General features: G+C 40.1%; 1 protein-coding gene across 3 annotated transcripts in view; it reads left to right on the plus strand.

Moving 5' to 3' along the window:
* UNC80 (unc-80 subunit of NALCN channel complex) overlaps positions 1-16,728 on the plus strand; it is a 207,337-nt gene that overhangs the window by 57,017 nt on the left and 133,592 nt on the right. For 2 of the 3 annotated variants that reach the window (XM_081582692.1, XM_081582693.1), the window contains exons 16-21: positions 618-766; positions 2,905-3,071; positions 4,045-4,143; positions 8,497-8,711; positions 9,888-9,994; positions 14,134-14,230. In XM_081582692.1, coding sequence (XP_081438818.1) covers positions 618-766; positions 2,905-3,071; positions 4,045-4,143; positions 8,497-8,711; positions 9,888-9,994; positions 14,134-14,230 — 834 coding nt within the window. The remainder of the gene's footprint in view (positions 1-617; positions 767-2,904; positions 3,072-4,044; positions 4,144-8,496; positions 8,712-9,887; positions 9,995-14,133; positions 14,231-16,728) is intronic. The other variant, XM_081582691.1, reaches the window with a different exon arrangement.

Below are 16,728 nucleotides of genomic sequence, written 5' to 3' on the forward strand. Positions count from 1 at the left end.
CATCTCTTCTCTCCACTGCCCCACTCACCTAGTTGGCCCTATCTCACTCCACTGCTCACAGACTGAACAATTTCCACTGGGAAACCAGCATTCTTTACCACCAAAAAAGCCAAATCAAGTCTGTCTCCATTGAGGGACCACTTAGTAAATCATCCTTTTTAAAAAAATTATTGTCTATCTAAACACTACTTAGGTTTAAAAATTTTTCTTAGGGTCAACAGTTGTCCTCTTTTTGTTGCTAAGATTTATTGACAAAAATATCCACTAAGTGATGGAATATGTCATAGTAATAACATAATCTCCCTGAAGGAGATTATGAGCTGTTTATCTCTAAGTCCTCATAGCGATGATCAAATCTGGAGTGTCTTCAATCCTCTGGTTCTGTATTTTTTGTGTGCATGCTCAGTTGCTCAGTTATGTCTTACTCTTTGCAACCCCATGGACTGCAGTCCACCAGGCTCCTCTGTCCATGAAGTTTTCAGACAAGAATACTGAAGTGGGTTGCCAGTATGTTGTGTAGCCCTTCACTAACTCCTGGATGCCAAGTACTTCATTACTTCTTTCAACATTGTATCTGAAAGGAAATACTGCCTTTAATTGGTGCCTTTGCATTCCAGACAAGGCTGGTTTCGGAAATAACTTCACCACGGTGGACAACAAATCCACAGCCCAAAGCGTGGAAGGCATCGTCGTCAGCGCAATGTTTAAATCCCTCATCACACGCTGCGCTTCAACTACACATGAATTGCACAGCCCTGAGAATCTGGTGAGAAGCTCGTCTTTTCCTCCCACAGGTGTTTTCAGTCTTACACCATGATCTTGAGAAAGAGAAGCTGAAATCTAAAACTATAAAGTTAAAATATCTATGTATTTTCCCAGTGTCCTCAGCAACTCACAGCAGAAACGCAGCAATACTTTTCTCCTCCCTGACACTTGTCATCGTACCTGCAAATAAGCTTATCTCTTCCATCTCAGAGGTTCTGTGGTAGTTGGTGAAATAGTTTCCAGGTATTTTGAGCCCTTCAGAAAGAAGGCGCTAGAGCCCAGCATGTTGGCTTGTGAAATACCAAAGAGTGTTATACCAAGCTTTTGTTTGAAACCGCATTTACTTTAATAACTAATTCAAATATGCTGCTGAAATGGGTTTTGTCTTTTTTTATCAAACACTAATCTTTTAGCTACTCTTCACAAAAGACTGTGTTAATTAAACCACCAAAGCCACAAGTAGAGAGCGCCAGGTTTTAAAAGATTATTGTTTATTGCTGCCAAGAAGATTGTAGTTTGGGATAGTAAAATATAGATGAAGACCGACACATCTGACATGACTAGATGAATTCAGGTCTCTCAGAGGAGTGAAGAAGCATTTCTGTATCTTACTAATCTGTTAGCTGTAGTGACTCCTATGCAGAAATCAGCCCATTGACACATATGGACACTATCTGCTAATCTACTTAAATCAGAGAAATAGTTTTAAGTTATTCTAAATCACTGAAACTATGTATTCACTTGAGATAAACAGAACAAAACACCGAATGAAAAGGAATTTGATTTTGGGGATTGTCAAGCCTCCCAACGAGGTTCTCGGAGGTTGAGAATAACTTGAGTACCATCCATGTGTTCAGTTTGGTCATGGCAAGAAGTAATTTGACAAGTTGATTATAGTATATGTGAGCTCTTATAAGTCTTACCCTATATGCACATGTATAGAAGAAATATTACATTTCTTAATTTTATTTAAATCAATTTAAATTTGGCTTTGAACCTCCATTCCACCGGAATGGCTGGAAGTTGAACCTCAGTCATTCTTGGGTCTCCCAACTTCAGAGAGTAAGGCAAATAGTCTCAAGTATTAGGCAGGACCCAGGACTTGGTGAGACTCCCTGGGTTTCAAGCATCAGTTATATCTGTTTTAGTTCACATGGTACTCTCTGCTGCTTAGGGATGGGCACTCTGGTGAATTTGGGACCCTCGTTTTTTGGAGTCTTGCCGTCCATGGAGGAGCTACCACATTGCAGAGTGAGGGCATAAGGCCTTCTTCTCACAGGACCAAAAGGATACTTTATGTTTTCCTCAGTGACCCTTCCTTCTGCTTTTCTAAAGATCATGGGCTTAACTGTCCCAGTGGTCTTAGATTTTGAAACCCAAAGCTGTAATGTGTTTTTTAGGCTTCTATGTTCTTCTTTGTCATGAACCTTTCCTAAGACACAGAATATACTAACTACCTTCTTAGAGAAGACAGATGGGAAAATACTGAATGCAAAGCTTAATATCTTAAAAAAAAGAAAAAAGTCCTGCATTAAATGTTGAATCACTGATACGTTAGTTTTAATAGCCTTGTGTCTTTGTAAGTCCATAGTCAAGTTCATGCTCAAATGGGATACAATATACATATTATTTGTTAAGTCTATGTAGAAAAATGTATCATCCTTGAATGTCAGGCTCTATTAGAATTGTCTAGAAGGTTTAGCATAATTCATCACAGTCATGCCGAAAATTTGGAGAAGTTGAACAGCGACTGAAATCTCTAGACAAAATTCAGATTCTCTTATTTTTGCAGGCATCTCTTCAGAAGTCCCAAGAGACATAATTAAAAGTTTGGAGATTCAGTTGTTATAAAAGTGTAAACTGATGTCTTTCTAATATCACAGCCAGCTTTCTAAATATGTAGCATGGTGACCACCTTTCTTCATACTAAGAATGACAGGCAGGGTTTTTGGTGATGTTACCATAGGAACAATGGAGGGGCAAGATACCATCAGTTGCACTGTAGTGATCTGTCTTCCTTTTATGATTCCAATGTTTATCTAAGTCCAAGGAATTACCTTCTACCCCTCTTCCTATGAATATTCTTCAAAGACACGACTATCTTTCTTTCCCCGTACTTTCCTTCTGGCCTCCAAATAGGGGCTGTATTGTGACATCCGTCAGCTGGTCCAGTTTATCAAGGAGGCCCATGGGAATGTCTTCAGGAGAGTGGCCCTCAGTGCTTTGCTTGACAGTGCTGAGAAGTTGGCACCAGGGAAAAAGGTGGAGGAAAATGAACCGGAATCTAAGCCTGGAAGAGGAAAAAGGTGGGAAGCCTGAGCTCTCTGAATATGAGGGTTTTCCTAGTCTGTAGAATATAATGTCCTGTTGTATTGTCCATGATGTGAAATTCCAGGGCAGGGATGAAGGACTGTCCTGTATGAGTGATACCACTGGCGGTGGCCCAGCTGCAGCTTAGAAAACGGAAGAGTTTCCTATCAAACAAATGCTGCCTCTGTATGTATTAGAGCTCAATTGATCCCAAACTTTCATACACCTGAACCTTACTTCATAGCTCTTACTTATATGGTAAAATGTTATCTATGTTTTAGTCCCTTCAATAGGTATGACTCATATTTTCTGTCCAGAAAGAAAAAGCAATTACTGATACCATATCATTCTGTTCAGTAAGTAATATTTTTAACATAGTGAAAGATAAGCGACTGAGACATGTCCAATTATGTTTTCTTCTAGTAAACATGAATTTAAGGGCTTTGCAGGTGGCTCAGTGGTAAAGATTCTGCCTGCCAATGCAGCAGATGTGGGCTCACTTCCTGGGTCAGGAAGATCCCCTGGAGAAGGAAATGGCAACCAATTCCAGTATTCTTGCCTAGGAAATTCCATGGACAGAGGAGGCTGGCAGGCTAAAATCTATGGGGTCACAAAGAGTTGGACATGACTTAGTGACTAAACAACAAGAAGCATGAATTTATTGTATGCCTATTCTATAAGAAATGTCACTTAGGAAGATTAAAAGAAATGCCTCAATTTAACATCCTGCCTGCAGTTACTGCCTCTGTGTGCAATGATGGTATTGTAGTGTTCTTAGGCAATAATGCAGCTAGGTCATAAGTTAAATGATAGGACATAAATTCCATAGCAACATAGACTCATGATGTTATAGGGGGTGTGCAGTCCATTTAGGTTGTCTGTAACTGTGTTTTGCTTTATGAAGTTTGTGAATTACTGAGAAATGGTGTCCTGCTCTGCTGTGATTGGTGGAATGCACCATTTGCACAGGTCAGAGGCGGGAAGTGTGGTGGATAAAGGCCAGGTGACTGCCGCACCTGAGGAATGTCGCAGCTTTATGTCCGGTCGCCCCTCACAGACTCCAGAGCAGTAAGTAGAATTAGCTTTGTCTCCAATGCAATGGGCTGAGCACTGCCCCCTGGAAGAAATTCTATTTTCCAAGCTGCTATTTGCTTTTCCTTTCTGTTGAACTTCTTGCTTCTGCCCTTTACTTTTCATTCCCATGCGACTTATTTCTACAGGCTCAAATCACAAGTAATCAACTTCATGCTTCCAGGAAGCGTCCCTCACTGCCTTTCCTATTTCCAGCCTTACTCCACTTCTGTCTTCCATGCACAATCTTGCAGGTAAATCTTGAAAAGTAGTATGTATAGCAGGCGTGAGATCGATGTCATCCACTTTCTTGCTTAAAATATCACTTATAAATCACTTATAACTGTCAATCATTGAAGCTTTATCCAGAAATATGTAAGATAATCTTCTCTCATGTCCAGCTTTACCTGAAACAGACTCATCCGTTTCATCTCAGTTCTCTCCAGAGATCCACTCCAGTGCCTCTGATATCAATTTATTTCCACTTTTGATAATGGCAATATCAAAAGCATCATGAAAATAGTGCCCCCAGAAAATGTGAGGATTATTGTAGAAACTAAATACAGTCTAGTTCTATGCAAGACTCATTTGTATTCATTCTTCTTTTGAGATCTATTTACTCATAAGTGATGTTGATCAATACTTAAAATATGATCCTTTTAGTATGCCATTCTATCTCCCAAAACCATTATTTAGTACAAAATGATTATTCTTCCAGAAATTCTGTAGGGTATTCTAGGTTTTATGGTATCCCCTCTGTACGGTGAAAGAAATCATGTCATCAAATAGGACCCTGGCAACCCACAACAAGCAAGCAAAACCTTTAAGGAACAAAAAGCCTGCACAGTTCTTATAGCCCTTCAAAATTTTAGAAAATGCCCCTAAAATGAGTGGGTAAAAGTAGTTAAGTTGCTCAGTCATGTCCAACTCTTTGCAACCCCATGGACTGCAGCATGCCAGGCTTCCCTGTCCATTACCAACTCCTGGAGCTTGCTCACACTCTTGTCCATCGAGTCAGTGATGCAAGTAAGGAGAAGGTAAATCAACTCCATGGGTCCAGCGACCATGTGAGTTTTTACTTAACCACTACAGCCCCAATGCCTCAGTGGGCCCTGCTGGGTCCATAGTAGGCTCTTAATATATATCAAGAATGAATATATGACAGTCAATGGAAGGATGGACTTATCAAATTACCATTAAGCCTTTGTCTTCTTTAATTTCTATTCTCAAAATTGAAGTTTAGTTTTTCCTTTAAAGAAGTTTTTAAGGACACAGTAAAAATCCACACAGAAGTTCTAAGAGAAAAAAAATGTGAAAGGCAAATTTCCTTTCAGGGAATTTTCCCTGAAAGGCAAAGATTTGTCTGTAGCTGAATAACCAAACACAAGACTAGTTAAAAGTCTTTACCTATGGAATCTATCCAAAAAAATGAGAGAAGACTTTTTTCCCAAAATAACACTAACAACTATTGAGTTAATAAGGATGATTTAATAGGTTAACTAGATTTAAAACATAAAACTATCTACCTTGATAGGTGCTTTAGTTTTCTCAGTGGCAAATACTCTCTTTCTGCAGTTCTGTAATTACCACCTGATTTCTTAGCATTTAGTACGTGTCTATTCTCTCCCTTGAGGAAAGATACATGTTTTAATATGCCTCTACATGACCATTTCCACTTGGAGGGATGTCGTAGAATGTCAAGTATGGGAATTTTCCCTGATCCAAGTGGGCCCAGGAGATAAGCTGCCACATGTCCTTTGTTTAGCACTGAAGAAAGGTAGGTGGCTAATCCTGGCTTCTACTGTCTTCTCTTTCTCTCTGTTCCCCTTCACTCCCCTTCACACCCTATGCTTCTCCATTTTCCCTCTTAAAAATCACATTAACTGAGTGATATTAAAGCAGTTCTATGTGCCCGTTTCTCTGAAACTCATGATCGATACATACCCTTTGGACAAAGCTGATTTGGCACTTTATTGTAAAGCTGATCAGTTATAGCTTCCCTGGATATTTCCCCACTCAGGCCACATAGTCAATATGCTCACCATTGTGTTACACATTCCCAAAGGTAAGAAATGCTTCATACACTGTGAGCATTTGATAAAATAACAGGGAAGTCAAATTCGGAAACACTGATTTAAATTCACCCTGTAGGGCTTCCCTGGTGCCTCAGACAGTAAAGAATCCACCTGTAATGTGGGAGACCTGGGTTCGATCCCTGGTTTGGGAATATCCTCTGGAAGAGGGCACAGCAACCCACTCCACTGTTTTTGCCTGGAGAATCCCCATGGACAAAGGAGTCTGGTAGGCTATAGGCCATGGGGTCGCAAAGAGTTAGACATGACTGAGTGACTAAGCATCACAATATTTGAGAAACAGAATGTCCTGAATGAAAATAATAATTAAAGATTTTGTGCTTCCCTGGTGGCTCACTGTTGAAGAATCTGCCTGCCAATACAGGAGACAAGGATTCGATCCCTTATCTGAGAAGATCCCACATGCCAAGGGGCAACTAAGCCCGCGTACCGCAACTACTGAGCCTCGTGCTCTGGAACCTGGAAGCTACAACTGCTGAGCCCACGCACTGCAACTACTGAAGCCTGTGTGCCTAGAGCCCGTGCTCCACAGAGAGAGTAGACAGCACAATGAGAAACCCTCCCACTGCAACTAGAGAGTTGCCCTCACAGCAACGAAGACCGAGCACAGCCAAAAATAAATACATAAAATTATTAAAAAACTGATAGTTAAAGGTTTTTATTACTCTCATGACGTTTTGAGAGAGAAAACCTGCATCCCTATATAAATATCCCCAGAAAATGATTGCTTTTATACAGTACTATCAAATTTTAGGTAGATCCCAGGTTTAACCCCAATGCTTATAAAGAAATCATTACCTAAACCCCCCAAAACAAATTTCATCATATGTTACTATTTTCTCTAACCTTTTCTTTCCAAATGACTAAAGTAATATATGTTGAGCAAGTTGCCAAATGTGGAAAACATGAAAAAACATAGAGAAAAATAATTTTAAAATCACAATACCTTCAACTAGAGATAACCACTGTCAACATTTGGTATATTATGTTGAATACACATTTGAGCATGTGTACACACAAGTTTACACACAGACACATAATCACATGTGTGCTTCTTTAAAAAAATTAACCTGATGATAACCTGCTTAATCCATTTATTTGACCACTGCCTTTTAACTTTACAATATATCATGAACATACCCCATTTCATTAGTCTTATGAAAATAGCATTTTAATGACTACAGAGGGTGCCATCATATGGAAGTCCCACAATTTCTTCAACTCTTTCCCTAGAATTGAATATTGAAATTGTTTCCAGTGTTTTGACATTGGCCCAAAATCTCAGTGAGCATCTAACTTTCTTATATCTACATCTTAGTATGTTGTTCCATCTTTTCCTGGGGATAACTTCCTGGAAGTTGAATTTCTGTGTCATTGTTATAGACACTGGCTTTACATCACATATTGCCAAGTTATCTTCCAGAAAGGTTGAATCACTCTATCTCACCATGACTGTATCATAGTACCCTTGCTTTCTCTCCATCTCCCTACCCCTTCTTAATCTTTGTCTTTTTAATGAGTGAAAATAGGGATCTGATTTTAACTGGCCCTTTTTTTGTTAATACCTAATGAAATTAAACTCGCTATTACCATTGGCCGCTTGTCTTTCTCCTCTTGTGAAATGCCCTAGTCAAAAATCCCTTTGGCAATGTTCCCATTTGTCTTATTAAGTCAGACTAAACTTTTTTTTTTTTTTTACTTTTAAGCCTTAAGATTCTTTGACATAGGAAAGCTAAATAATCAGGCATCATAAAAATAACAGTGAAAAATTATGGTATTATGCATCCCCTGGGTATGGTAATTGTATTTTATTTATTCATTCATTCAAATATTTTTATGAGTTTATTTAGGGCCAAGAATGATACATTCCTGGGGTGGAGATGGGTGTAGGATATGGTACTACACACTGCTCAGGGAGCTCAAAGAAAAAGTTAAATATATACTGACACTGTAAGTGTATTTTTATGACCCACACTCACAGATGGTTACCTGAAGTAATATTTAGTCTTACATTATGGTTGAAACAAAATGATGACCTCAACTTGACAGCTGAGCTGTAACTATTTTCAGGAAGAGCTCAGGGAGTCAAGCTGGGTCTTCCTCCTTCCATTCCCACTCTGCCCCTTGCTACTCCCAGCCCATCACAGGTCATCTTGCATGATTTGCCTCCATGTCACTGACAGGAGGTTGAAAGAGATTTAAGAGACTTTCACATGTGTTGTCAAGACATTTAACCATCCCCTCTGCCTGCTTTCAGCGATGAACAAATGCAAGGGGCAAACCTGGGGCGAAAAGATTTCTGGCGCAAGATGTTCAAATCCCAGAGTGCAGCGAGTGACACCAGCAGCCAGTCTGAGCAAGACACTTCAGAATGCACCACTGCCCATTCAGGGACCACCTCTGACAGGCGCGCCCGCTCCCGGTCCCGCAGGATTTCACTCCGGAAGAAGCTTAAACTTCCCATAGGTAACAGTATGTCTTTTTTATTTTATGGATTCTCTTATTCCCTGCCATGTCCTCGAATCAGCTCATAATCAGAACAGAGCAATGCATAGGAAAGTAGAGAAAGGGAAAGCTTTCAAGTCACAAACCCTAGGGTGATTCATTCATTCATTTCTTTCAGCAGGTATTTCTCAAACCTTTACTGTGAGCTTCTAGGGTGCGCATAACACTGTGCTAAACTTCAGTGATTAAATGATGAGCAGCATTTCACAGTGTCTGACTTTGCTGAACTTACGATCTATGAGGAGTGGCAACCACTGAGGCAGATCATTATACAACAAAATATAGTCACAAGCTATGAATTTTATGAAGGAAATCTACATGGTGCTATGAAAGCATGCAATAGCAAGACCCAATATGCAATAGCAAGACCTGATCTAAATGGGAAGAGAGGGAGGAATCAGGGAAGGCTTCCTGAAGGAAGTGACATTAATATCTGCAGAGTACTTGGGAGAAGGAGGAAGGAGAGCACTCTAAGTGGTAGCAATGTAATATACAAAGGTATTAGGAGGGAGGGACATGGAAGAACTGGGACAAGAGCGGCTGCATGACAGTGGTGGAGCCATAGAGACCAGAGTACTGTGGGCCTTGCAGGTCACTTGGCTCTTCCTCATTTAGCCCTACAGAGGCCAGATGGGATGTTGAACAGGGGGGTAACATAAGCCATAAGCAGGTAGGTTTCTTTCTAGAAGATCACTGCCTGGAAAACATACTGGAGGCAGCATGAGTGGATAAGGGGGACCAGATAGAAGGCTGCATTATGGTCCAGGTATAAGTAACAGTAGCTTACACTGGGTGGTGACTGTGTAGATGGAAAGAAATGGACATATTTGAGGGGTAGTTAGGAGGTAAAATCAACAGGACTTAATGGAAGATGTGAAATTTGACCAAGACCATATGGATTACACTTTTAATCACCCAAGAGGCCTAGGTTCTTTTGGTCCTGATCTTAGTCATGCGATCTTATAGTCCAACCATGAATGTTTTTGTTCAAAGCGTGTACATTTTGAAACAATTTTTGTTCACTTTTGTTTACATTGGGTCGTGTAACTTTCATTGCTTTTTGGGCCCATGCCAACATTTTTGTCTAATCCATTTGGGAGAAAATGCTATAATGGTCTAATTTTTTAAAAAATGATTAACTAGGAAACTGGCTGAAACGCTCCTCCCTCTCGGGCCTGGCCGATGGCGTGGAAGACCTCCTGGACATCAGTTCTGTGGACCGCCTGTCTTTCATCAGGCAAAGCTCCAAGGTAAACAGGACGTTACTTATGTACGGGAATGTTGTACTCACTAATAGGAAAAGGTCAGGGCTGAGAAGTGCTAAACACCTGGACAGGCTGAAGAAATTCTCTTCAAGTTACGTAAGTTTGGGGAACTTAAATGAACTATGGAAACTAAGATGTCTTAGTATTAGGCAATCACAGAAAAGAAAAAAGTGGCAAAAACTTTAAATAAAATTATAACGCAGCTATAAAGAGGTATATAACTATTTGTGCGCGTGCTCAGTTGTGTCTGACTCTTTGTGACCCCATGGACTGGAGCCCACCAAACTCCTCCATCCATGAAATTTTCCAGGCAAGTATACTGGAGTGGTCGCCGTTTCCTTTTCCAGGGGATTTCCGGGCCCAGGGTTCGAACTTGTGTCTCCTGCATTGGCAGGCAGATTCTTTACCACTGAATCACCTGGGAAACCCCATATAGATATTAATTCCCAGCTACTTTTAACACACATGTGAAATCCTCACATCTTGAGATACTGTAGAAGGACACATAACTGTACAGTGTGTTATACACACACAGAGTTTATCTTTGTTCCCTCCTTTTCCTACCATCTGAACCATTCTCCCCACTGGCAAGAATAAGGAAGCTCAGGGTGTTTTTTCCCAGTTATGACCTTCATCTGTTAAGCATCGTAGTAGCCTGCAGTTTGGAAAAGGTCATAATTCTTACTGAAAGCCATTTCTGATAAGAATCTTCCCTGTGGCTGGTTCATGGTCTCCTCACAGTAATTGTCAGCATGTGATGGAAGTTACATTCCTTTACATACAAATTATTTGCCTAAACTTTTTCTTCTTAGATCTCACTAAAACCAATTTTCTTCTCTCTCTTTCAAAAATAATATTTTGAAATTATAAAAAGAATATAGCAATATTATGAGACATTTAGAAGATATATTTGTAATTCCTCCTTCATATTCTTTTTACTAAAATCTGGCCAAGTATTTGAGAGTCTGTGAAGTATATAGCTTCTTTGCTTTGCGGTAAACAAACACATTTTAAGCATTAGAGGGGGAAGCATGTTATTGCACTTTAATTATATGACACCTTGTGAATTCATTTTTACTAATTCTTGCATAGAGATTTGAAATCTTCTACTTGGCTATCTTTTACTTTCATCTGATTCTCAGCTGTGGTGTTTTTTATAAAGGATGAATATGACTTGTTCATAAATTTGAGTTTGGACTTTAGCAGAATTAAACTCTGAGAATATCTCAGTTGTTTACTAAACTATTTTCACAGTGCCCAATTATTTTGCTTTCAATCTATGACCAAGACTCTCCTTAAAAGTATAGTTGTAAGTGATGTCCTTTTTGGTACATGGAAATAAACTCTACAGACTAGCTAACCAGATATGGAAATCAGAAGAAATGAAATGACCTTTATATTATAAACAAATTATTTTTCAAGGTAAAGGTTCAGTTCAGTTCAGTTGCTCAGTCGTGTCCGACTTTTTGCGACCCATGAACCCCAGCACGCCAGGCCTCCCTATGCATCACCAACTGCCGGAGTCTACCCAAAACCATGTCCATTGAGTCGGTGATGCCATCCAACCATCTCATCCTCTGTCGTCCCCTTCCCTCCTGCCTTCAATCTTTCCCAGCATCAGGGTCTTTTCAAATGAGTCAGCTCTTCGCATCAGGTGGCCAAAGTATTGGACTTTCAGCTTCAACATCAGTCCTTCCAATGAACACCCAGGACTGATCGCCTTTAGGATGGACTGGTTGGATCTCCTTGCAGTCCAGGGGACTCTCAAGAGTCTTCTCCAACACCACAGTTCAAAAGCATCCATTCTTCGGTGCTCAGCTTTTTTACAGTCCAACTCTGACTAGATGGACCTTTGTTGACAAAGTAAAAAGTCTCTGCTTTTTAATATGCTATCTAGGTTGGTCATAACTTTCCTTCCAAGGAGTAAGCGTCTTTTAATTTCATGTCTGCAGTCACCATCTGCAGTGATTTTGGACCCCAAAAAATAAAGTCAGACACTGTTTCCACTGTTGCCCCATCTATTTGCCATGAAGTGATGGGACCAGATGACATGATCTTAGTTATCTGAATGTTGACGTTTAAGCCAAATTTTTCACCCTCCTATTTCACTTTCATCAAGAGGCTCTTTAGTTCTTCTTCACCTTCTGCCATAAGGGTGGTGTCCTCTGCATATCTGAGGTTATTGATATTTCTTCCGGCAATCTTGATTCCAGCTTGTGCTTCCTCCAGCCCAGCATTCCTCATGATGTAGTCTGCATATCAGTTAAATAAGCAGGTGACAATATACAGCCTTGACGTACTCCTTTTCCTATTTGGAACCAGTCTGTTGTTCCATGTCCAGTTCTAACTTTTGCTTCCTGATCTGCATACAGGTTTTTCAAGAGTCAGGTCAGGTGGTCTGGTATTCCCATCTCCTTCAGAATTTTCCACAGTTTATTGTGATCCACGCAGTCAAAGGCTTTGGCATAATCAATAAAGCAGAAATAGATGTTTTTCTGGAACTCTCTTGCTTTTTCGATGATCTAGCAGATGTTGGCAATTTGATCTCTGGTTTCTCTGCCTTTTCTAAAACCAGCTTGAGCATGTGGAAGTTCACAGTTCACGTATTGCTGAAGCCTGGCTTGGAGAATTTTGAGCATTACTTTACTAGCGTGTGAGATGAGTGCAATTGTGCGGTAGTTTGAGCATTCTTTGGCATTGCCCTTTTTTGGGATTGGAATGAAAACTGACCTTTTCCAGTCCTGTGGCCACTGCTGAGTTTTCCAAATTTGCTGACATATTGAGTGCAGCACTTTCACAACATCATCTTTTAGGAGTTGAAATAGCTCAACTTGAATTCTATCACCTCCACTAGCTTTGTTTGTAGTGATGCTTCCTAAGGCCCACTTGACTTCACATTCCAGGATGTCTGGCTCTAGGTGAATGTGAGTGATCACACCATCATTGTTATCTGGGTCATGAAGATCTTTTTTGTACAGTTCTTCTGTGTATTCTTGCCACCTCTTCTTAATATCTTCTGCTTCTGTTAGGTCCATACCATTTCCCTCCTTTATTAAGCCCATCTTTGCATGAAATGTTCCCTTGGTATCTCTAATTTTCTTAAAGAAATCTCTAGTCTTTCCCATTCTGTTGTTTTCCTCTATGTCTTTGCATTGATCGCTGAGGAAGGCCTTCTTATCTCTCCTTGCTGTTCTTTGGAACTCTGCATTCAAATGGGTATATCTTTCCTTTTCTCGTTTGCTTTTGGTTTCTCTTCTTTTCACAGGTATTTGTAAGGCCTTCTCAGACAGCCATTGTGCTTTTTTGCATTTCTTTTTCTTGAGGATGGTCTTGATTCTTGACTCCTGTACAATGTCATGAACCTCAGTCCATAGTTCATCAGGCACTCTGTCTATCAGATCTAGTCCCTTAAATCTATTTCTCACTTCCACTGTTTAGTCATAAGGGATTTGATTTAGGTCATACCTGAATGGTCTAGTGGTTTTTCCCACTTTCTTCAATTTAAGTCTGAATTTGGCAATAAGGAGTTCATGATCTGAGCCACAGTCCACTCCTGGTCTTGTTTTTGCTGACTGTATAGAGCTTCTCCATCTTTGGCTGCAAAGAATATAATCAATCTAATTTCGTTACTGACCATCTGGTGATGTCCATGTGTAGAGTCTTCTCTTGTGTTGTTGGAAGAGGGTGTTTGCCATGACCAGTACATTCTCTTGGCAGAACTCTATTAGCCTTTGCCCTGCTTCATTCTTTACTCCAAGGCTAAATTTGCCTGTTACTCCAGGTGTTTCCTGACTTCCTACTTTTGCATTCCAATCCCCTATAATGAAAACGACATCTTTTGGGGGTGTTAGTTCTAGAAGGTCTTGTAGGTCTTCATAGAACTGTTCAACTTCAGCTTCTTCAGCGTTACTGGAAGGGGTGTAGACTTGGATTACCTTGATATTGAATGGTTTGCCTTGGAAATGAACAGAGATCTTTCTGTCGTTTTTGAGATTGCATCCAAGTACTGCATTTCAGACTTTTGTTGACTATGATGGCTACTCCATTTCTTCTAAGGTAAAGGTTAATATAAACACAAAGAATTTCTTTTGAGTTAAGTTATCTGATTTCTTATCTTTTTTTAGGTCAAATTCACCAGTGCTGTGAAGCTTTCTGAAGGAGGGCCAGGGAGTGGAATGGAAAACGGAAGAGATGAAGAGGAAAATTTCTTCAAGCGTCTTGGTAAATGTCACTGGGCCTAAGAATTGCATGCAACTTTCATTACATGAAACAAACATTTGATTAGATTAAATGATCTACTTTATATTTTCCTTGATTTCTTAATAATTTTTTCCTCATATGTATGTTGCTTGCATTACTCTTCACTCTGTCATGCCTGACTCTTTGTGACCCCATGGACTGCAGCCTGCCAGGCTTCTCGTCCATAGGATTTTACAGGCAGAATACTAGAGTGGGTTGCCATGTCCTACTCCAGGGGAGCTTCCCAACCCAAGGATCGAACCCACATCTCCTGGATCTCTTGCATTGACAGGAGGATTCTTTACCACTGGGCCACGTGGCAAGCCCTACCCTTTACATAGAGATGTATGTACATCTCTATCTGTTAACCATTTGGTTCAACACATATTAGTGGATGTTCTACTGTGTTCCTCATTCCCTAGTGGGCCCTGGATTTACAAAGAATAAGGCACAGGCTTTTCTTCTGCTGTTCTGTCCTTTATTAAAAATCTGAGAGCTTTAAAGAACCTTCAGATATCCTTTTATCCACCCACCTATCTACTTAGGAATTCTGCACAGTAAATCCCTGACAGGTGGCCAGCCACCCTCTGAGCACTTCCACTGAGAGGAAGCTTATGACTGTACAAAGCAATCTGTTCCAGAACTAGACAGTTTTCATTGTTAGAGAGACTTTCCTTATATTCTAAAAATATACTTATCCATAAACGTGACTCACCGGTCTAGTCTTGATATCTCTAGCCCCGCCCCCCACCACACACACTCATACACTCATTCATACACACATTGCTAGTTTCACCTATTATCTATTTCATGTTCTCTCTTTTGATCTCACTTCTGCTGGTTAAATATTGTTGATTCCTTTTGTTTTCCTTCCATAGAAATGTCTCTAGATCTATCACAATCCCGATTCTATTTTACTATGTATCATAATCAGATGATATGCTTTACAAAATGGAGTGCTTCAGATGGAATGTAATACACTATATTTGACTTTAATCAATGTAATAGATAGTGTAACTGTTAAGCTCCAGGGGTATAACTAGTAGATGAATGCAATTTAAGACTGCATTATCTGTTTTCACATCACAGAGTTGGTTTGTGTTGAATTTGGGACTAGCCTTTGCCAGCTGTCCTTTACATGAATAAATATCATGTATTATTTTGATGTAGCTATTATTAATTGTTCATCTCAGAATAAATAATATGTATTGTTTCATTAACATGAAGGGTAGTTAAGTCACTTACCCAGGAAGGAAACTAAGAGATAGGACCCAAAACAAGTTAAATTCTGAATCTTCTGTACAGTTGTGCTATAAAAATCCATCAGCAGGGACTTCCCTGGTGGTCCAGTGGTTAAGATTCCACTCTCCCAATGCAGAGAGCATGGGTTTGACCCCTGGTTGGGGAACAAAGATCCTGCATGCTGCAAAAATCCGTCAGCAGAGACATACACATTTCCCTATTTTCATCCAAGTTGTTGATGTTAGTACTAAAGAGGAAAATACAAAAAAAAAAAAAGCTCCTAGAATACATATAGGCATTTTTGTTTAACAACTTGTGCCTACAGTTTTCAGCCAACGATACATTTAATATACTAGTGACCAGCAAGAACTTTCCCACATTATTACAGAAACATCATCTGCTGCTGCTGCTGCTGCTGCTAAGTCACTTCAGTCATGTCTGACTCTGTGCTCCGCCGTCCCTAGGATTCTCCAGGCAAGAATACTGGAGTGGGTTGCCATTTCCTTCTCCAGTGCATGAAAGGGAAAAGTGAAAGGGAAGTCGCTCAGTCGTGTCTGACTCTTAGCGACCCCATGGACTGTAGCCTACCAGGCTCCTCCATCCATGGGATTTTCCAGGCAAGAGTACTGGAGTGGGGTGCCGTTGCCTTCTCCGAAAACATCATCCGACTTTACCAAAAAAAATCATCTCACTGATACCTTTATAACTCTGTCAAAAGGAGGAAAGTAATTTAGTTTAACATGATATTTTCTTCACAAAACCAAGTGGTTCCTATGTGGTTTTTGTTTTGTTGTGTGTTGTCTTTTTAGTGATCCTCTCTATCTAATTCTCTCTTACAGAATTTGGCTAGGCATACATACATCAAGGGGCTTCCCAGGTGGTGCTAGTGGTGAAGAACCTGCCTGCCAATGCAGGCAATGTAAGAGATGTGGGTTCAATCCTTGGGTTGGGAAGATTTCTAGAGGAGGAAATGGCATCCCACTCCAGTATTCTTGCCTGGAAAATCACATGGACAGAGGAGCTGGGCAGGCTACAGTCCATAGAGTCATAAAAGGTCAGGTCTGTGGTTTCAAGAATCTTCCTATTAATTGGGAACTTTGTCATTTTCAGTCCTCTTGCACTCTGTCCACTCATATTTCAGAGAAGATGCATCTAATGTTCAAAGTTGTTAGTATTATAAACAGATTTTTCTGGTGGTTGTTTGAGAAGAAGTGTGGAACTAAAGTACATTCTCTAAA

The sequence above is a fragment of the Giraffa tippelskirchi genome, chromosome 3, assembly GCF_054371585.1.
Source record: "Giraffa tippelskirchi isolate mGirTip1 chromosome 3, T2T-mGirTip1v1.2.pri, whole genome shotgun sequence".
Classification (NCBI taxonomy): domain Eukaryota; kingdom Metazoa; phylum Chordata; class Mammalia; order Artiodactyla; family Giraffidae; genus Giraffa; species Giraffa tippelskirchi.